The sequence below is a fragment of the Syngnathus floridae genome, chromosome 7 (genome assembly GCF_059516105.1).
Source record: "Syngnathus floridae isolate MCC-2025c chromosome 7, RoL_Sflo_1.0, whole genome shotgun sequence".
In the NCBI taxonomy this organism is placed as follows: Eukaryota; Metazoa; Chordata; class Actinopteri; order Syngnathiformes; family Syngnathidae; genus Syngnathus; species Syngnathus floridae.
In genome coordinates this window covers 10,695,901-10,718,925 of record NC_142419.1, presented here as the reverse complement: position 1 = coordinate 10,718,925, position 23,025 = coordinate 10,695,901, and the positions used below count along the sequence as shown (strand labels likewise).

The 23,025-nt window shown below is 39.3% G+C and overlaps 2 protein-coding genes and 1 long non-coding RNA gene across 3 annotated transcripts; 1 reads left to right on the top strand and 2 right to left on the bottom strand.

Moving 5' to 3' along the window:
- Positions 1-6,433: 6,433 nt before the first annotated feature.
- On the bottom strand, positions 6,434-15,708 carry LOC148395198 (uncharacterized). The gene is made up of 3 exons (XR_015859539.1): positions 15,559-15,708; positions 14,396-14,605; positions 6,434-7,096 (listed from the first exon to the last, which is right to left on the bottom strand). It is a non-coding gene; the product is annotated as an uncharacterized LOC148395198 (long non-coding RNA).
- A 17-nt stretch (positions 15,709-15,725) lies between these two features.
- On the top strand, positions 15,726-17,315 carry rbp2a (retinol binding protein 2a, cellular). The gene is made up of 4 exons (XM_088381475.1): positions 15,726-15,897; positions 16,497-16,675; positions 16,810-16,911; positions 17,187-17,315. The coding sequence occupies exons 1-4, from the start codon at positions 15,825-15,827 to the stop codon at positions 17,238-17,240; spliced, it is 408 nt and encodes a 135-aa protein (XP_088237601.1). The 5' UTR covers positions 15,726-15,824; the 3' UTR covers positions 17,241-17,315.
- A 785-nt stretch (positions 17,316-18,100) lies between these two features.
- On the bottom strand, positions 18,101-20,983 carry mrps22 (mitochondrial ribosomal protein S22). The gene is made up of 8 exons (XM_088381474.1): positions 20,828-20,983; positions 20,403-20,557; positions 20,158-20,322; positions 19,675-19,818; positions 19,462-19,545; positions 19,243-19,388; positions 19,028-19,136; positions 18,101-18,331 (listed from the first exon to the last, which is right to left on the bottom strand). Exons 1-8 carry the CDS (start codon positions 20,952-20,954, stop codon positions 18,239-18,241), a joined length of 1,023 nt encoding a protein of 340 aa, XP_088237600.1. The 5' UTR covers positions 20,955-20,983; the 3' UTR covers positions 18,101-18,238.
- Positions 20,984-23,025: the final 2,042 nt, after the last annotated feature.

Sequence of the window (23,025 nt, the reverse complement as noted above, 5' to 3'; positions counted from 1 at the left end):
CCCTAGCTCTAACCCTGACCCTAGCTCTAAACCTAACCCTAGCTCTAACCCTAACCCTAGCTCTAATCCTAACCCTAGCTCTAACTCCAACCCTAACCCTAACCCTAGCTCTAACCCTAGCTCTAACTCTAACCCTAGCTCTAACCCTAACCCTAACCCTAGCTACTAAACCTAACCCTAACCCTAGCTATAACCCTAACCCTAGCTCTAATCCTAACCATAACACTAACCCTAACCCCAAACCTAACCCTAGCTCTAACACTAACCCGAGCTCTAACCCTAACACTAACCCTAGCTCTAACCCTAGCTCTAACCCTAACTCTAACCCTAGCCCTAACTTTAACTCTAACCCAAACCTAGCTCTAACCCTAACCCTAACCCTATCTCTAATCTTAACCTTAGCTCTAACTCCAACCCTAACCCTAACCCTAGCTCTAACCCTAGCTCTAACTCTAGCTCTAACCCTAACCCTAGCTACTAACCTAACCCTAACCCTAGCTATAACCCTAACCCTAGCTCTAATCCTGACCCTAACACTAACCCTAACCCCAAACCTAACCCTAGCTCTAACACTAACCCGAGCTCTAACCCTAACACTAACCCTAGCTCTAACCCTAGCTCTAACCCTAACTCTTACTTTAACTCTAACCCAAACCTAGCTCTAACCCTAACCCTCACCCTATCTCTAATCTTAACCTTAGCTCTAACTCTAAGCCTAACCCTAGCTCTAACCCTAACCCTAGCTCTAAACCTAACCCTAACCCTAGCTCTAACCCTAACCCTAGCTCTAAACCTAACCCTAACCCTAGTTCTAACCCTAACCCTAGCTCGAACCCTAACCCTAGCTTTAACCCTAACCCTAGTTCTAATCCTAACCCTAGCTCTAACTCTAACCCTAACCCTAGCTCTAACCCTAACCTTAGCTCTGACCCTAACCCTAGGTCTAACCCTAACCCTAGCTCTAACCCTAACCCTAGCTCTTACCCTAGCTCTAACCCTAACGCTAGCTCTAAACCTAACCCTAGCTCTAACCCTAACCCTTACCTTAACCCTAGCTCTAAACCTAACCCTAACCCTAGCCCTAACTCTAGCTCTAACCCCAGCCCTAAGCTTTAGGGAGGTGTATGGTTATATGGGGCAGCACACGAGCAACTGTGTTGCAAATTTTCTATGATAAAATATTTTAGGTCCCAATGGGATTTTAACTCGGGTCGCTGGGGTGAGAGTCGAGAGCACTAATCACTACACTATGGAAGCCTCACTTAAGTTATCTGGAATATATATGGTTTTATGGATCAGCTCACAAGCAGATAGTTATAATGGTTATATGGGGCAGCAGACGAGCAACTGTGTTGCAAATGTTCTATGATAAAACTTTTGAGGTCCCAATGGGATTTGAACTCGGGTCGCTGGGGTGAGAGTCTAGAGCACTAATCACTACACCATGGAAGCCTCACTTAAGTTATCTGGAATATATATGGTTTTATGGATCAGCTCACAAGCAAATAGTTATAATGGTTATATGGGGCAGCAGACGAGCAACTGTGTTGCAAATGTTCTATGATAAAACTTTTGAGGTCCCAATGGGATTTGAACCCAGGTCATTGGGGTGAGAGTCCAGAGCACTAACCACTACGCTATGGAACCCTTGCTTACATTGCATGGAATAATTGTGATTTTATGGATCAGCTCACAAGCAAATAGTTACAATGGTTAAATGGGGTAGCACACGAGGAACTGTGTTGCAAATATTTCTTTGATAAAGTACTTTAGATCTCATTGGGATTTGAACGCGGGTCGCTAGGGTGAGAGTCCAGAGGACTGCCCACTACACTATGGAAGCCTTGTTTAAGCTATCTGGAATATGTATGGTTTTATGGATCAGCTCACAAGCAAATAGTTATAATGGTTACATGGGGCAGCACACGAGCAACTGTGTTGCAAATGTTTCAATAATAAAATATTTTAAGTCTCACTGGGATTTGAACCCAGGTCACTGTGGTGAGAATCCAGAGTACTAACCAATACACTATGGAACCCTCGCTTACATTGCATGGAATATATATGGTTTTATGGACCCTAGTGGCTGACCAGGCCTTGCACTAACTGACCTGTGGTTTGGCGATCCTGTTTACAATGCGCTCGGTATTTAATGTTGGACAATTTCCCACGGCACAGGTGAACATCTCTCACGGCACACCAGTGTGACGCGGCACACTGGTTGGGAAACACTGGTATAGGCAACACAACAAATTGATGAATAACTAGTTTTGGAATCAGAGATGCGTAAGAACTGTTCAAATATCATAAAAAGATGAATGGTGATAAATATTGGCAAATAGATTTTATAATTTTAGTATTGACACATAAAGTTGATGTACAATTTGTCTTTGCAGGCCACATAAAACAATGTGGCGGGCCGTATCTTGCCCCCCGGGCCTTGTGTTTGTCACCTATGTGCTAAAGTTAACTTAACTTGTCCACATCTTCTCTACCATACAAATGAAATAACTTCCGTTTTATTTTCTAGCCAAGTTTGAAAAATATTTTTTGAAAAAGTGACCAGATTAGGTCCATTAAAACACGTGAGGTGACCTAATCTGACTCTTGATATATATGACACTCACATGATGCTAATATTAAATTCGCAAGCTCAAAAAATGAGTAAAATAAACTGACTTATTTGGAAGGTTTGCTTGTTAAGTAAAAAAAAAAAAAAAAAAAAAAACTGTGGAAATTAGTAGTTCAAATGAGGTTTTATACACTTTATCTATGGACTAAAGAGACCCTGGTGAACTTTACTGGTGTATTAGTTTCCATTTTCAAAGAAAACACTGGTCCGTTTTGGAGTAGTGTGTCTAAAGTTTCATACTGTTGCTCCAGGAAGGGTAGCAATACTGTCCTTACTTCATTAAAATCTCCATTTGATAACCAGCGGGTGTCTCACAGAGCTGTGTTCCCTGACACATGCGGTGGCACAATGTAGTGTGTGAAAATAAATTAAGAGTGACCTGCACAAAGGTGTTCATGAGTGAGCATCTAGCAGGAAGTCATGATGAGCACACATTGTTATGAATTTGGACAAATACATTATTTTCTCTCTTGCTGTCTATTCATTTGGGCAGGGCTCTGTGTTGAAAGCACAGTGAGCAATTGTCATTCTCACTTCCTAAAAAAAAAAAAAAACGCTCACTTTTTGTATTTTTTCCTTTTAGCCACCAGGGAACACATATGGAAGTCAGCAGTTACAGAACTTGAACTTGAATATGTACATTTGAACTTATGAGACATCCTCGGTATTAAGAGCTAGGCCAAGATAATTAATCTGCTCATATTTCAATAAGCTTGTAGAAAAACAAATCGTTATTCCCCCCCCCCCTCAAATAGTTTACCAATACCAATACCAATAGTGAGTTTACCAGCTCAGTGGCCTAAGAGGAGAGTGTCCGCCCTGAGATTGGGAGGTTGTGGGTTCAAACCCCTGCCGAGTCATACCAGTGACTATAACAATGATACCCATTTCTTCCCTGCTTGGCACTCAGTGTAAGGGGTTGAAATGGGGCCCCCCCCTGCTGCTCACGATCATCGGGACTTTTCGTCGAGCCAGGCTTGCGGCCAAACCAGCTCGCCCAGCCGTGCCGTGCCCGGCCATTCTCCTGGCGTACGTTCGTTCGTGGGACGACAAGATGGGTTGCGTTCGCCTGATAGGATCCACGAACCGGACAGTGCGTGCCTGCTGTGTGCTCGTGTTCACAGTGGCCTGGTTTTGACTGTCTTCTTTCCGGACTCTGCTGTGCATCGGGAGCGGCTAGCGTGCTATCACTCTTACATGTTCATCTTCTTGTTTTATTTTTACTGTGTTGTTTACTTGTATGTGCATTGTGAACTCTGTCTTGTCACCCTGGGATAGTGAGAAACGTAATTTCGATCTCTTTGTGTGTCTTGACATGCAGAGGAATTGACAATAAAGGAGACTTTGACTTTGATAGCATTGTTTATTGCATTCCCTTTAATTAGTTACTGCCATCTTAAATCTGAACAAGTTTTGAACCGCTGAGCTGATTACTTATGCAAATGAGTGAAAAGTTATGATAAACCTGTCAACAGAAACTGCTTCAACAATGGATTTATCCTGCTTGGTCAAACAAAGATAAAGAATACTCCAGGGACATTTAATGCTGGAACAGCACAATGTGACCATTATTTTTTAATTGAAACATTTGTGTCGGCCCTTTGATTCACACTGTTGTCGTATTTATGAATGAAATACAATAAAATCCACAGGCATGTCAGCAAGGCTTTGCCTGTGCCCCAATCAAATTCACCAAAATCTCATTAAATCATCTCCCCTACTATTTCGACGTGGTTCAAGCACATTTCCAATCGACTTTCTACCACTGGTCGTTTCTTGAAGGACTCGCCCTCACTTTGCAGGAAAGCCTAGCATGGAGCAGAGCTATCTGCCAAATTGGCAAACAGTCAACGTAAGCCTTGATTGCACTTGCACAAAAATCAGGATACGCCGGCATTTGCCATATACAAAATTCAATGTCTACACCTTGATTTTGTTTTTGAAGATAAGTACCTAATGCTCTTACAGTCTTTAAAACTATCATTTGTATTTTCACCTGTGGAGGCAGGGTGTCATACATTAAATGTAATGCAAACCTATGTCTCAAGGCCTTGATAAATAGTTGCAATGCAAATATGAATAATGGATACATATGTCTATAATGCAAAATAGCAACTAATTATTTAAAGTAAATTATAACTACCCCAATAGACAGTATATTTAAATAGTGTATTTTTGTGAATATTTTATTAACATTGACGAAATGACACTTTGCGACACAATTAAGTAGTCTGCGTACAGCTTGCATAGCAGTGGAAATTTAATGTCCCCTAAAATTGACTCAAGACAACCATTATTGGCTAAACCACTGGCTACCCAAATGAGTACAACACCAAGGAAAAATGTCAAAAATGGGCCCAATTAGCTACCTTCTCTCCCTGGAGCCATGTCACTTGTTAGTGTTACAAGATCTTAGGTGGGAATTGGGAGTAGGTGCATTAAATTTGTTGTTATTGCTCTCTCTGTTCAACTGTACTGGTCGCTGGAAGTTTAATATACCGCATGCTGATTTTCAGTGTCAGTCCAGCCCTGTGCACATTAAAGCTCGACAATTTGTTGACATCATGAAGACTAAGGGCATGGATTTATGCAACCTGGACCTAAACGAGGGAAAAATATGTTATGCTAACAGTCATTTTTAGCACATAACATTCTGGCTTCTGCTAGATAGCAAATGTCCAGAAGAAACGACTAGAATATCTGAAGGTTAAACTGATCGGAGGCACTTTAAATGGTGGCATATGTGTGCTGATTCCCATATAACATGAGTTTAAATGTTATGGTTTGATTCTAAACATACCCACATCACAGTTGCACGAGGGGTGCACAGCTAAAAAAATAAATCAGATATTATTTATTTATTTATTGTTTTATTTTTTTATTATTATTTTTTATATGCCCCTCTCAAAAAGGTTAAAAATATCATATAGGGTAGCAAGGGGTATAGGTCACCTTACTCTTGCAAGAAGTTTTGAAATTATTTATCTCCTTTTTTATGTATATAAGAAAAAACATTTGAGCAGTGGTGTGTAGACATTTTATAGCCACTGTAGAACAGAATCATACAAAAAGTAATTCATGGAAAGGCCAAATGGTTCTTAGCTTGTTAGGCCCAAAAAAAGAGTAGACATGCTGACATTTCATCAGCATAGCCAGTCTGGATGTGATTGAGTAAAAAGGCAACAGGGAGTAAGAGGATTTGTAGTCATGAGTGATGAAAATGTAAAGAACCGTAGAACACTGAACACACAAGGTATCTCGACATACTAACCTGATCAGTTCAAATGCAAAAGCAGAACAGAGATACAGTACAACAGCATAAAAAACAAAACTAAATCAAAGACGAGCGATCACTTATGATAAACAGTGTTTTCGTCATGGTTACACATACACTCTCATGTATACACACATGCACACAATCTTACAATGAATGGAAAGCACAGACGTTTGTCATAACTGAACCCAAATTATTCTGATGGTTTTGAATCCAGCAAAGTTGAAACGAGGGGATCAAAAAGTTGTGCTGCACAACATCGTAGTAACAGTATGTCGACACAGATGGTTCAATAAATAAACCAATTGTTAGGAACTCAGAGAAAGATGAAACTCTCTCTCTCTCTCTCTCTCTCTCTCTCTCTCTCTCTCTCTCTCTCTCTCTCTCTCTCTCTCTCTCTTTCTCTCTCTCTCTCTCTCTCTTTCTCTCTCTCTCTTTCTCTCTCTTCCTCACACACACAGGAGGAAACAGGATTACTAGTCAATTTTTTGATTTAGCACAATGACTCTTGAGTCTATTTTGAAAGTTTTGACATCAGCATGAGAAGCGTCCTTAAACAAAACCAGGAATGTCAAGCCAGATTTGCAAATGTTAATATATCTTAATCCAATTTTGTATTATGTATGTACGTATGTACATCTAAATCTCGATTTTACCCGCTTCAATCCTACGTGACTTTCTGTCTAATCTGGTTTGGTCATGAACCCTAATTTTTTTTTTGTCTTAAATATATTTTTAAGTGGTATTGTAAATGGATGATAAAAGGACCGTACGTGATAAGTGGCTGGTTTATTCTCTCTTCCATCCAATTCACATAGCATCAAAATGACTTAATCAATCCGCCTGATATTGTCATCTGCGTATTGCTTCTCTTTTAATAAAATGTCAATGGACTTTGATATATACTATGTAGCGTAAAAAGAACGGGTGCACATACTCCTCCTGGTTCTGAAGTCAAGGGTTCCTAAAATGGACACATTTTGCAGGTCTATTGAATAAGGATTCAAACCTCCAACTGGCCAAACAATGTAACGAGTCAAACAGGGCACCCAAATGCATTGCTGTACTCACGTTTATTGTATAGAAGGGAAATGAGAAATGGATCACAGGCATTGGAGTGGATCGGATGCGTCTGCGATGCTGGCAAGGGTGAAACAGGCTCGTGGTTGGGGACAGGCAGAAGGTCAGACCTGGGCAGAGAACGATGCAGAGACAAGCACAGAAGCAGGTAGGGCGTCGGCGGAACTCATGGTCAAATAACAGGCAAAGGGTCAGGCCAGGCAGAAGTCATACTTGGGTCAAGCAACAGGTAAACGAGCAAGGTCAGCAACGGGAGTTAGTTTAGGGAAGGCAGGCAACAGACGAGACAGGGAAGCAGCGTGGAGGAACTAACAGAAAGGGTTGGGTGTGCGAGGGTTTATATAGCGCGGTTCACGAGCTGGGAGCAGGTGTGGAAATGTTAATGCCACCGGGGGCAGGAGAGATACGCTGTCCAAGGTACCGGTCATGCGGACACATGATAAAATACGGTCTCCCCAATTAAATCGGGAATCTAAAAAAACACTTTCAATGCAAATAACCCGAAGGTGGAATGCATTACTGTGTAACACTTAGGATGCAAATCAAGCTGCTTTGTCTTTGTCTCTCTGGGGTATTATCACAGACTCTATTGATCAGTGCTCATCTCTGAGACGTCACTTCAACATGTTCACTAACGACAGAGAATGTGATAAAGACGCTGTCTGCAAGCCTCTTTTTGCAAATTAATGCACACAGGTGTGTTCCGGATACTAACTATCGGAGCAGACATTATACCATACCATTTTTAAGCGAATGCTGCAACTTATAGATGGCTTTTTTTTTTTAACACACTGTACCCTGCTATCTAAACTGACAGCTATTTGTAGGGGCTCGTCCAGACGCCCTGGTGCCCCCAGGCAAGAATTCACACGAAGCCCCATAAAACCAGAATAATGGATAAGGGAAGATGAAAATCCATGGAATTAACTACCAACATCAAAAACAAATGTCACATTGTATAAATAACCAAATAAATAAAAGGAATGGAAAGCATACATTTTGTCTCCAGCTCATCTGCAATTTCACTACTACTTGCTACGTGTTGCGATGAACTGCCACTATTACTTTTCTCATATAATGTTACAGACACACGTTACCATGAAGCACCTCTCTTTTTTATTTTTTTTATTTATACTTTCTGCGTGCCCTGAGTGATTATTTGCCTTCATTTGCCTTCATCCTTTATTCTATTGTCAGTGTGTTTGTTTCTTTCAGCACTCGGCAACTGCCAAAGTTGCCTGGATAGTTGTGCCATCTTTGTCCATTTGGTATGGAAGACGTGTCGTATATAACACCTCAATGCAAAGTCCCATAGTATAGCATTTTAGTTTAATTATTCAAAATCACAGTTGACCTTGTAAAAAAATATATATATATCAAGATGCTATGAATTTCACTTTAACAATCTGAACGATTTTCAATCTCTTGGTTGAAGTCAGCTGGGTTAGGCTCCAGTTAAGTCTTTTGTAGGAACCTGCCTGAAGATGAACAATTCTTGATCAGTCTCTTGATCGAAATAAGACAAACAACTAAAGATAAAAGGAAGATAGACCATTTTGATGTAATCTACCACATTACCTGGCTATTTATATTATGCACTCTATGTACAATATACATTATATATAAACAGAATAGACGCTAATATCTAAATAAAATAAAATATCAAAATGTTCTTCTTTTCTTGTACCTCGAGCTCGGTGGCTTAGTGGTTTAGTTTCCTGACACTCAACACCTGGCTGGGATCACCAAAAAGAATCATGCCAGAATTTATTTGGAACCCTTGTGGTCTTTGACTAATTATTTCGGTCTGAGTTTGAATGTTGTATTTATTGTAATAGCACAAAAGATGCCTTATCCTCCAAAAAAGTCATTGGCAAATCAGAGCACAGAACAAATCCTTTTCATTTGTGTACACCATTGCTTTTATTAAAGAGTACTCATTTTATGTGACTTAACTCTTTTTTTTATATCGAGTGGTATTGATGAAGAGAATTAACACTAAGTAGATAAGGCATCATCACATTGTTGCTTACAGTTGTTTCAGAGGTAGTCTCTGTTTTTTATTATTGACAGACTGAATACAACTTGGTCATATAAATCATGACATTGTTCGAAGGGAACAAGGATTGATGGCCGGACTTTGTGCAACATACAGTACACACTATTTTGGAATTATAAGGCAGTTTTTAAATCCTCACACTTGGCTTTGACTCAAAAGGACCAGTTCACTAGGAGGCCGCAAGGAAACAGCAGTGACGTGAAAGGTGTAGGCATGTCAACATCTTTAAAAAAGTTGGCATGCTCTTTGTAATGGTTTCACTTATTGTTCGGTAAATGGAATAAGTTAGGGTGTAAGAGAAGAATAGGAAAGGATTGGAAAGAAAAGCATATGATAGCATATAAAAGGCAAGAAAAATGACTGCAGACATGCTGGTATAGAAGACCCCTATTTGTGCAGTGGAGGGAGAGATTATTGGCCAGTGTTGCCCTGTACCATTTGTCCTAGTCAGGTTCTTAAATAGATTCCGGATCAATTATTCATAGAGTCCATAACTGGCAATAAACGTTAGCCAAGACAGTGCAGCCTGGGCCGGGGACAACCGGAAAAGACAGAAGCACATTTAAAAGGCTAAAACTACGGGATAAAACAGATAATCACCTAATAGTGTTTGGACCGCCTTTAAAAGAGCAACATAAAGAAGCGTAGAAAGATATTGGCTGAGTTTAATGGAAATCGATATGAACATAATCAAGGCAAGACAAAGCCATGTGCACAGCATTTTCTGCTTACCTCAAGGAGAACACCATTGTTATTACAAATCCACGATAGCGAGGCAAAGTACTAATGTCGAAGTGCAAGATGGATTGATTACAGAGTAGAAATATATAAATGATATAAACACCTAAATTTAACTGCGTTACGATTTTGAAACGGACATTATGAATTAAAGATATTTTGCAACCTTTTTAAATCTTTAGCAAACCCTGACCCAAAAAAGTTCACAAACACTGAAGCATTCGCCACTGCTAAGTGAGACACCACCTTTGCATGAGCTATATTCTGGAATTGCTGAATAAAATATGCCTCATGCGTAAAGAAGTTCAAAAAGTAGGAGTATACTTGGCCAAGTGTCTTTCCCAACCGCACTCGCCTTCCCATTTGAGAGCAAAAAGACCGCATTGCAAGAAAAAGCCCTATAACGAATGATATGCAAATATTTCCTCTTACAGTTGCTGTCTAGAGGCTATGCTGCCGGTCACCCTCTGATCTTTCCTTCAAAGATCACCCACAGGTTCTCGATCGGATTGAGATCAGGGGATTATGGATGGCGTTTTTATTTTTTACTTAAACTACAACATGGATCTACAACTCTCACTCCACATGGGAAATGCAGACATCTTTTAATGTGTGGAAGAAATGATGGCTTGATAAAAAGTCAAAGTAAAATGGAGTCAAAACTCTCATCCACATATTTGTTGCTGTGGTGCAGAGACAAAAGCCCGGGGAATGAATAATCACCCAGAGACCATTTGGACGGTAATTGACTGAAGGAATGCCAGGCACTCTCTGATGAACATGTAGACACTTCACTGTGCATCTCCAAATGGCTTTAGTGAGCTAATGGCGGTGTGGGAAAAATGAGCTCACATAAGGCTGGGGTAATGTAGCTTTCAGCTCAGCTCATTTTCCTCCAAACGAAAGAGATAATCTGGACCCCCTAAAGGCCTGTGAGATTGAAAGCTTCGCAAGCGGAAAGGCCAAATAAGTAAGAAAAATTAGACGTGAACCCAGACCAGAGTTTCCTCATTCAACTCCCACGCCACGCATCAGCGGTGCTGATGATGTTCACATGCCTTACGGAGGAATATACAATAAGTCTTCCATTCCTTGGGTTTATTTTCTCCGTGCTTCTTTCTTCTCTTTCTGCATTTTATTTTCCTCTCATGTTGACTTCCATCTAGTTGTCTTTGCACATGTATTCAAATTGTTTGCACGTTGGAATCTTTGGAACCATTGCAAAGATTCTTGTGTACAATACCTGGATGGATGGATAGACGGACGGATCTAAAGACAAAGTGTCATCACATTTTCCACATTTCACCTTTAAAATGAATACCAGAATAGCATTCCATTCAGTTGCCCTCTAACAGCAAAACATGACAGTACAATAAAATAATCTCTCTTCCATTTTTTTTTTTCTTTGACGTGCGTGGCCCCATGCATGCAGCAGAATGTGAATCTGGGAACCCTGTCCTCCGCTGATCCCTTAGGACCCGCAGCCCTTTCCTGCTCCACATAGGAAACCCAATGCATAATGCATCACTATCCGGGCCAATTTCAGAGCAGAGAAGCAAAAAATAGAGAAACTCTTCCCAGGTTCCTGCAATCAGTCCTATGGTTTCTGTGGGAAATGAGGCCTCTTTGCAACCCAAAAGAATTACTGAGAAAACATGAAAAATTTAGCATCGATTCCCACTGAACATCCCGAACTTCCCCAAAAACTTGTGTATGAGAGGACACACACACACACGCGGGCACACACACACACACGGCAGTGCTTGTATGGGATTTTCTCAACATGGTTATGAGGATGCTGTTGCTTTCTAGTGATGGTGCAGAAGAGGGCACATTACATGCATTGGTGGAGGTTAAAAGGCAACATTTATCCCGAGGGAACAGGATGGTATTGGTAGAGGTGGAACATAGGATTGATTTGTGCTGCTTATAAGTAGTGAGAAGAGAGGCCTCAGATGGAGCCTGGTGAGCAATTTATCAAAGCAAGCATGTTACTGAGAGATGGTGGTCAGGCAGGCTCAGCCATTTAACATCCATAACTGATAAACACCCAGAGGCAAGACTGCATGGATCATGCATGAATATTTATGGCAAGATACACTGTGGACATAGCTATGACCAGTGACCAAGAAAAACAACATGCAGAAACAATAATTCACTTTCACTTTACAATAATCATGTGTTTTCTTCCAGGTGAAAAGAACCAAAGCGTTCTCCAATGGAACCACGAGTAAACAAAGGCAGGGCAATTTAAAAAGAGGTTTGAATGAATAGTTTTCTTCTTGCAGGGTGGTATACAAAGTCTAATATTCACAATAGTCCTGATTGGCTTTACCTTCTCTGCTGCTGTAGTATGTAAGAAAGATTTCTCGTGAGGTAAACTGCTTGAAATGGAAACTCAAGACTGGTGTGTTGAATTTACATTTTAACAAGTTGAATCAAACAGAGAGTTGGTTGAAATTTTGATAAATGGTTTATGTAGTCATTGAGGTTAATTTATTCAGGCGATAACCGTAAATGTAATGCTTTAACTTTGGAAATGGTAGATGGAGCCTAAGGACAACTATAACAACAGCAAATTTGAATCTGAAATGGCTTTTTGTGTCCCGAAATGTACTTTTGTCACTGATTTTAAAAAGGTCATGTTTTTCCCCCTAGCATCTCAGATTTGTGAGATATTTTCATTTTTATTTTGCAATCTCACCCATAAAACTATGCGCGATAGAGATTTTACCATATGTTGTAATTCATAGCCATATAACATTCAGCAAAAGGGGATCGTTATAACTGTGAGCCCAAATCAATGTATGATCGTCTCATATGACATAAACACAAATAATGAATAACTAATTTTGAAATCACAAGCCAGTAAAAATCATTGATTACACCTCCTCACTCCTTAATTCTTGATCCTCAACCATATGAAGATTGTCTCAACTTGGACTGAGCATCATTAATTGTCTGTGACTACCACCGACCACAAGTTGAACAACAAGTTTAACAAATGCAAACTCAAACTTCACTTAGGTAGGTAAACCTTGTTTCCACTGCTTGATGAACACATGAACAAAAATCACTCAAACCTTGTCACATTTGTTTTCTGTTTTGAAATAAAAGTGGTTGTCATTTTCGGTAATTGCATGCAGCAAACATATTACTACTTTTCAGGTAGCACTAATGCATATAATACTGTATTATTGTTTTGAATTACCCCCACCCCTAAAAAAAAAAAAAAGCTTCAGTAAGGAAGATAAAAGGCATATCCATTAAAATGTGCTGGGCTTCTTTATTGTCGTGCCGGTACATCAAAGTACACAACAAAATCCAAGTCGTGCATCAGTCTTGTCCATGAGTGGGATGAAAATTCATGACAAATTTATAGCTATTGCGTCACTGCTGAGAATACACAAGTATACTTTCATAACAAAGAGCAGACCTCTCAGTCATTTGTCTCCTTGGAGGACACTGATTCATGAAACCTTTTGATGCTTTGAAACAAGAATGACATAGAAGAGATGACAAGGCCAGTGGTGGAGTTGATAGGGGATGCAAACATGTAGCACTGAGCTCCACGTTAATGAAGTCAATTTTATCCAATCGCACAAGACATTAAAGGTGTGCAGCGTTGCATCTTTGCTGAATGATTACATTGAGATCGAGGACTAAAAAGATCAACACTCAGGGGACTGCAATATGGAAAACAAGCATGTGTGTGTGCGTGCGCTTTGCAAGGTTATGAAGTGCAGGATGTGCCATTAGGAGTCTGTTTGGCAGAATTTTATATGAAACTGCTTCATTATTAAAAATACTCCCAAATTGCAGTTTGCACAAATTTAGGATGCCCTGTGCAATCATATAAGCATAGATCCTTGCATGCATGTGGAAATTTATACCAATCAGTTAAATTTACAGTCTGGTATGTGTTTGAAAACATTAGATGATTATTCATTTATGCATCCGAGATCTCATTTGTAAATCAAAAATGTGTTTTCACCTCACAGGAGAAGTTATAATAAGAAAGCAGCTTCACTCAACCTATTCACACTACACACCACAGTGAACAGATTTCGGCCTTGCTGGCCCTTGGTCTGCAGATGGTTTTGTGTCATCTGAACATTGATCACAGGATAACATGTGGTGCTGTTTCACTCTGAATTTAAGACTATCCATATGCACAAAACCTTGCGGACTTGGCTCTTGTGTAGCAACATTGCCCCCGTGTGGTCAGAATATAACAAACACTTATGCTTCTGAACGTGAGGAGGTCAAGTGAACCATATAAACTTAACTTATAACTTAATTATAATAACTATACACACAAATAGTGTCTACAAAAAGATTTGGACATGTGGAAAATAATAACTTCTATTTGCAACTATTTTTTTTTACATTTATTTTAGTCAAAAAATTTTACATGAAAAAAATAATGACAATATAGTCCCACCAATTTTACCATCACTCAAGATGTGACAGGCCAAAATTCATTTGCTACCTTTTATTTGCTCTTATTTGTTATATTATTAATCACGTCCCCTCCTGCAATGTCAGACAGCTAATAAAGGGGGGAAAGCGCAGAGCAGCTTAATTTACATTTGTTTGTCCATCTGCTCACCTGGATCACGGAGGATGAACAACAGACGGGTTGTGCCATTATGATGCCAAAGTGACTCATCCATCCAACCATTTTCTATACTGCTTGTCCTCATTAGGAGTGTGGGTGAGCTGGAGCCTTTCCCAGCAAACTTTGGGTGGGAAGCAGTGTATACTCTGTTCTCTGGACTGGTCGCCAGCCAGTTGGTGTTTTTTGGAATGTGGGAAAGAGCTGAGGGACACAGCAAAAACTCATAAAAAAGTAAGTAGAAACAAATGAATATGAATGGATTCATCTAGTAATAGTCATTATTAATGTAGCTATGTATTAAAGCATTAAACTGAAGGCAATAAGCCTTATCCACAGAGAAGGGAATTAATTGTGCATGACATAAATAGAATGTTATTCTTAAAAGAAAAAAATGACGAGTAATTTAAATTCAATAGCGAATCTGTACTCTACTTACAAAGAAAAAAAAGACCAAATTAATCTATTTTTTCATTGATAGGGTGTGTAGTGTTCAACTTCGTTCTTCCATCTGGCTAACAAATTTACTGTACGTTTTTATCCTATTAGTGAGAATAGTTTACTAGTAATTGTCTCTTGCTCCCAAAACTAATAGAAAGAGGACTGGGATAGAAAGACAGATAGAAAGAAAAAAAAAAAACAACCTGAGCAGCAATGACATTTTTGTGGTCTTCCTTCACATATTGTGTCCAATGACCTTTGTCGTTCCCAAGGGGAAATGACGTCATTTTTATTTTCTGACAGTTGTTATCACTGTGTTGTCATCACTTATCTTATCATATCTGACAACACATTACATGAGGCAGGTCAAAAATCAATCAGCTATCACGAAAAAAAAAAATGTCTACAGCAATATTTTAATATTTCTGTCTGTAAAAATACACTAACATAAAACTTTGTAAAGGAGATAATTGCCACTTGTTTCTGCGTGCATGACATCTGCACGTCTACATCATGGCATTTTGTCGACCAGATATCCTGCTCTAATTTCTATAATGTGCCAATATGCTTCAAAGTAAAACCATATTGTATGTGACACTTGAAAGTCAATACAATCGAGTTAAATTTTGCTGCCAGGTCATTGGGATGGAGTAGGAATTAGAATGTTCACCAGCATGTCCATGCAAGTAGACACATACACACACACAAGCATTTACCAAGATGGGCAGTGATGCACATGCAGTTCTGTCGTGAAGTAGAATGTTCATGGAGCACCTGACCTTTCAGATATCTCAAAGTACCTATATGTACTGGCTCACGGCAATTATCAGGCGGACCCTGTCCTTTGACAAACACACCCACACACATGCACGCGCACACACAAACAATGTCTACAAAAAGATTTGGACCGCATAATTCTTTCTCGGCGTGACAACCAACTTGAGAAGTAACCACTACTTCGACACACACACACATATTCAACATGCCTGCAGATTACAATGGAAAGTGGGAGATGGTGAGCAGTAAAAACTTTGATGATGTCATGAAAGCTCTTGGTAAGTTGCCATTCAAATATATCATCTTATTTCCTCAATGCAGTGAATGGTAAAGAAGATGCCGTGAACTAAAAATATAATAATAAAGACAGATACTTATGGGAAAATGTAATTTCAAAAACCTCTGCTAGTTTTTACATTTTCAAACGATTTTTAGAACAAGCCTGTGGGGTACTCACGTGGTCCTTGGGGGCTCCATGGTTCCCGTGGGGACAATGGTGGTGACACCCATCTTACAGAATTATTTTAGCCACAGGGATATGACTCCTGCAAAGTGTGCCTTTTTATTAACGGGACAGAGACACAAATATTAATTTGCATGCTTGCCCGGTAATTAAACAAGAAAAGGTTAATGTTATTTCTTACCCCACGGTTCTTTTTCTAATCATCAATTCTGATGATGTGTCCAATTTTCCACATGGTTAAGTTCATGGCTTTACAACTTTAACAAATATCATTCTCATTGAAATGAGCTCAAACTCCTTTGCATTGGTAAATAGTTTAACAAAAGACATTTTGATTACGTTTTCAGAGTGTGCAGATAGGAATCACAGTGTGTTCACTACCGACATGCAATGTTCCTTCATTCTTATATGCAGACATCGACTTTGCCACCAGAACAATCGCTTCCAAGCTGCACCAGACAAAAATCATGGTTCAGAACGGAGACAAGTTTGAAACAAAGACATTGAGCACCTTCAGAAACTATGAGGTTAACTTTACTGTAGGGGTGGAGTTTGAAGAGCAGACAAAAGGTCTTGACAACCGAAAGGTCATGGTAAGGACGATTGGTTGAGTTTTAAATGTTGCCCCAATACTGCTTTTGTAAAGAAACTCGTGAACATGTACTCACAGTTGATGTCTTGAAAACATGAATGGATGCTTATTTTTGTCCTGGATGCCACATCACAGACCCTGGTCACCTGGGAGGGGGATAAACTGGTGTGTGTTCAGAAGGGGGAAAAGGAAAACCGAGGTTGGAAACACTGGATCGAGGGAGATCTGCTACATCTGGTACGAAAGGAGAAATGTCATCATCCAGAAATTCAAAGGAAAACAATACAAATATGTTATTTCGACCAACCTAATTACCCTGAGAAACAAGAAAGTGACAGCAAGACACGTAAAACATGACTTGATGAAATCTTTCCGAACACAGTTTGAGGCAATAATAATAAAACGATTCTGTATTATCAGAAGATTCGAGATAAAAGATCTGACAGGTGATGTAAGAGACAAGATTTGTTGTCAGTGTTGGTCTAAAGGTGTGTGTTTGTCCTCTCTTTTAGGAGATCCACGTATTGGACAAAGTCTGCCTCCAAGTTTTTAAGAAGGCCCAGTAAGATGTGCTTAAGTCTCCGAAATTGCACGATACAATCTATTTATAACATTCAAAGTAATAAACTGACAACAGGGAACTTTTTTTCCTCCGAGCCTTTATTACCAAAACACAAGACTTTGTTTGGATCTTATTCATTATTTATACCAGAGCGAAAACAAACCACACACACAAATGTGCATTATTTAGATTTATTGTTGCTCTCATATTTACATTGTTATTGTATTATTTATTTTAATGTAGCTCGGGGCCTACTACGTTTGGGAGGATCTTGGGGTGGATATGGCATACACATAGTAACTCAAATGCGGGTTTAATAGTTTAGTGAGAGAGAAATGTGTCAAGTGATTTGGCTCATTTGTTACATCATTGACTTGAGGTTCAAGGTCCAAGTGTTCAATGTTTATTTGAGTTCAGACTACAGCGAACTGATAATAATGACTGACTTTGGGCTTTTTGAGGACGAGTGTCTATATATTTGCAAGCAAAAAAAAAAAAAGCTAAATGCAGTCATGTATTTAAAGTGAAGATAAAAAGTCAACACACTTCTGATCAATTGCCAGGGTTTTGTGACAATATAAAAAAATGAAAACAAATGTTGGATTGACTGAGGCTGTGGCCTTAATGTTTGATCAGTTTTGCCAAATATACCTCAGGATTACGACCCAAAGATTCAGTCTAGGTCTCAGAATTTTGCAAATTTTATGATAGCATCATGTTTTAGAGGGGGGATTATTTTGCTTCAGTTAGAACCACTGTCTTTGTCAAGATGGAGGATAGACATTATCCTGAAGTTTGTGTTATGTAATAAGTCAGTTGTTTTTCACTTTGGGCAGACCTGAAGATATTCCACTTACCCAGAGGTAAAAAGACATTTGTTTTATTGAGTGACTTTCAGTTTTGTTCAGTTATGTACACAATGTGGTTAGGAGACAAACTCTAAGCACAACTAGCATGTATTTGTTTCCATAAATTGCAGAATTCCAAATGAGAATGGGTCAATTAGACAGCAGCGCTGTTTGACTGCGACTGTTCATATGCCTGCAAGGCCAAGTCAATGTAGCCAGACCTCTGGGATTCCTTTTTGGCATAGATCTGTTGAGAAAGCAATATAGATTTGTTTATTACTGTCATGCAAACACAAACTTGTTGCTGCAAATTGGAGGGAGGTTATTATACAGGTGGAACAACTTTAATACCTTTGCAATGTGAGGTAAAAAAAAAAAAAAATGCGTTGTCAGACACATGATTTATGGCTGTAGTTGTCACTGGTAGGAAGACTTGAGGGGTAAATGAAGTCACAGCGCTATCTACTGGACAAATAGTGTAAGGACACCCTTCAGAAGGTGAGTACTGTTTTACAAGAGACTAATAGAATAATTGGTCAAATGTGGGCCAATGTTGAAAAGAGCTATAATCGGCCGATTAAATGGGAACAAATAATCGATCAGGCCCCAACTAAAACCAACAATTAAACATTGAAAATCAGGCATTGTTTTGTTTTTGGAGTACAACAAAAGCATCTTAAAAGATATTTGTTTGTCTGTAGACACAGCACAGTCAAAATTGTTGGAAACCCACACTCATCATTGAAATAATTTGAAACTGATGACACTGGTGCTTGCTGAAATGCATACTAACAAGTCACAGTATTTGTGGTTAAATGTTCACCTGATAATAAAAACAAAAGAAAAAAGGCTATGAGAAATAGAAATGTTAAAAAGTACTGCCTCAGTAGGAGTAGGAGATATCAACCTAATCTTAAAAGGTCATGATGCCAAGTGTTCTCACCTTGACAAGGTCAGTGTCTGCAGCCTCAAGTCTGGAAGCTTCCAGTGCCGACTCGCTGTGAGGGTGGACCAGGTGGAAGAGAGACACGAGGCTTACTGCGTCCTGCAGTCTGAATCACACAAAAACATTTCTGCCTGAACCAAACACTGTAAACACCCAAAAAAAATCTGTAGAAGAGCAACATGCGATAGAAGAAAGTCATCTATTAAACTCACAATTCCTTCTTCAGCATGTCCACAATGAGGCCATCAATCCTGCGAGCGTTGACCAGGTACCAGGCCATACCTCCAAAGTGTCGGGTAGAACGAAGAAGCTCATATTTCCCATGTTTGTCCAGATCTTCATAGGTGGCAGCGTGCACCTGACACAAATGGATGTCAGGTTTGCAGTCCACCAATCGCAGTTCGGTTGCTATGGCGAGGCACTCAGTTTACCTTGATGTACTGTGATGAGTCGGGTTCAAACTGGACCAGACACAGGTCCAACACATCCTCGTGGCGGTCCTGAGAGAACACCATCTAATAGAAAAGAAAATATGCAAGCAAAAGAGGAAATAAAAAGAAAGGACTAGTTGTGAGTTTTAATAGTCATGGCAGTCACAGCAGCATTTGAAAGAAAAAAGCAGCTTTGATGGGTTATATTTTTACCTTTAGGTTTTCCTCACTGAAGAGCAACGGCGTAGTGATTTTGCGCCCATCTTTTGGAAAGTAGACCTGAATGAGTCGGTCTCTTTCCTCCCAGGTGGCTTTTCTTAATGTGCCGTCGGTCTCCCTCACAACAATGAACCTTTCCTGAGGGCAAAACAAACACAAAAGAAACCATGCATCAAGACAAGGTGCAAAAAACAATTATTACAATATACAGGTGATGTGGAACATGATCATTTTTGTACATTTCTGAAATAGATTCACAGTAATATGCTGACAATCCATGTTTATTTAACAACAGGAAATGAGATACAAATAGTTGCTGCACTTTAAATGGAACAGCTTACAGTACAACATTCTGAGAGACATTTCTGATATTGTATTTACTGGCTTTCAGTAAAGTTCTGCACCGGATGCAGTAATGTCTATCCAAAACGTTTCTTTTAATCTTTTTGTTTATCTAATGAACCTGAATGTACTTACCCTGTTTGGAATGTTGTAGGTGATGTCTGTGAAGACATATTTGGCTGTATCCATGCCATCCAGAATCTTGTCGACAGACAGTATGTCACTGATGGGCTTCCTCTCAGGTAACACCGGTGGCATTTGCAGCATCTTTTTAGCCTTCTCTGTGGCTAACTTCACCGCCTGAAAGCATACAGTGGCTACTGAGTAACAAGTCGTGTGTGAGACTGCAAGAAAAGGATAGTGTGACTCAAGGCACCTACCTGCTCCAACTGTTCATCGGTCATGAGTTTATACGTTGGCGGCTTCAGCTCCTGTTTAACTGATCGGAACACCTTTTGCAGGTCCAGACCCGTTATCCTGGTCAGGATGTCCTGCACAACTGGATCTGTGAACTGGGGCTTTTCATTGTTTTGCACTATGGAAGAGAAACATGCAATCATAATCAAGGTCTAGCAACCAAATATTAACGCTGTAAAAATGTTTCATTGTAAGATCCAGTTGGCAGTGCGTTATTGAGCAACAGAAAATAATGCAGAAGCTGTGGATGGTAAACTGTAAACATAATTGTTTGTAGGACGAATCCAAATATGGATGTTTTGTATTTGTGACACACGACAAGGTCAGCTTTACAATTACATGGTTTGCGCTATTGCACGTTATGATCCAGACTGTGTAATATACATACCGCTGTCCGGCGTATCGATGCAAAAAGTCCGGGTGCTACATTTTACGAGCAAGTTTTTATTTCTCTGAGCACTTTGAAGCCAAGAACAGCCTCGGCGTAAGCACCGTGCCGTACCGAGCGCTGCCATTTTCTTTCTTATTTGTTGGTTTCATCTTCTTTTACGCCACGCTGACGCACACTGTCGCTGTCGTTGCATTACTGCCATCTACTGTTCTTCTGAAGCATCCCAATGCAATTAAGGAGACTGCCCTTTTTGTACAGTATTATATGTACTTTATTTTTCAGTTTCATGAGTGTGATCGGCCCCCATAAGTGGCTACTTTAATGAGTCAAAGGTTTAAAATACATTTTGGTTTATAGCTTGATTCCACGATTCCCCTTGTAACTCAAATTGTTATGTGCTTTTATTTCTGAATACATGCAGAAATTGAAGTGCATGAATTTTAATTTTAAAAAATGGAAAAATCAGGCTGTTCTATACAGACCGATAGTTTAGAATGTTGAAATAAACAGTATACAGAAATAATTTCGTAAAACATGCTATAAATAAACTTCCCTAATTTGAACATGAAACTTTTTCCTGTATTTCTCCATGCTCTTTGTTTGTTTTTCTTTCTTTGTTCTTGTTTGTTCTTATTGTTCTTATGGGGACCCTCGTGTAATAAGAACAGCACATTCATTTTTCCTTGGTGATTAAATAATTTCACTACAAGCACTACTCCTGTCTGTCTCTGTCCACAAGATGGCACTGTAATAACACGGGAGCGCATAATTACCTTAGATTGGAGTTTTTAAAATATTTTTACTCGTTATAGTCACACTCGTTCCTTGCTAAAATGTCAGAACAATTATTAAGCCAATGCACTACTCAGACTACTCATTTTGCGTCACGTTCAAAACAATTCTGAATGCAGACATATTTGATTTTGTCTCAATTTCAGTGATTTCATCCATACCACAATTAAACCAATATTGACGTATTACTACTTTCAAATACGTTTAACACAAATTACAGTGCAAAATCAGGGTCTGTTGAATTGAACTCAAAGCTGGTCTAGTGCATCATTATATTCCATTATGGTTGTATTGGTGGCAACAGGTGGCAGTATATTCCATCTTCTGTTTTAATAATAAAACCTTAAATTCTTCGGCCTGTCATAATGCGTCACTGCGGGGCTCCATACTACAGAGGACCCTAACCTGAAAATTTACGGCTGCAAGTAGAATATTTAGGGGTGTAAACTGTAAATAGATTTGTGTAAATGTTGACATTCAAATCACACTAAATTTTATTGTATTACTGATAAATGGGCTGCAGCAGGAGTTTGTCCATAACCAAACATAGCCAATAATAATTAAAAAATTAACAATAATGACAAAAAACAATTAAGCAATTATTTATAAAGCACATTTCATACGCAGGGCAAGTCATTGTGTTACACACAACCAAAAGCGCAACATCTAAAAGCATTAACAAACAGAACACATTACAATTTGGTTGGGAATCACTGCCTTAGAGAATTTCACATGATGCACCAAAGGTCTTTTCACCTCCCGTGTTCACACATGATATGCAATCTCACCACTTTCTTCCTTCACAGTAGCACTTCAGCTATACCACCGTTATCAGTAGAAGTAAAGAAGAATTGCAGTAATTCAGCCACTCATCATGTTTAAGGTCATGGGAATCTTGTGCAGGTCACTATATTCAAATGTCGGCCCCATATACAATGAAGACGGGCAACTATTCACACTCACAATCACACTAGTTAAGCAAATGTACTACCACAACACCATCAGTCATGGTATTTACTTATTTACTCTTAATTACTGTAATAATTAAACTCAGACACTGCTCTATATTTGTGTTGAACACTGCACACATGCAGACATGCGAGGAGAAATCAGAGTGAAAGGGGAATCCAAACTGTGCAGCACCACTTGAGCTGAGAGATGAACTGGCATGGTGCCTTGCTCAAGGTTGCCAAGTTTTGGCTGAGGCAGTCCCGATCAATTCTATTTCTAGGATTTATTATTATTATATTCTTCTATTCCTTGCAAATATATCGGGGATTTATTTATTTATTTATTTATTTATTTATTTATTAGTTTTACAGATTTTTATGGATGGTAACAAAAAATATAGGTTACTCTGGCACTCAGACGCTAAACAAATATTCTCCAGGATTTAAGTTCTC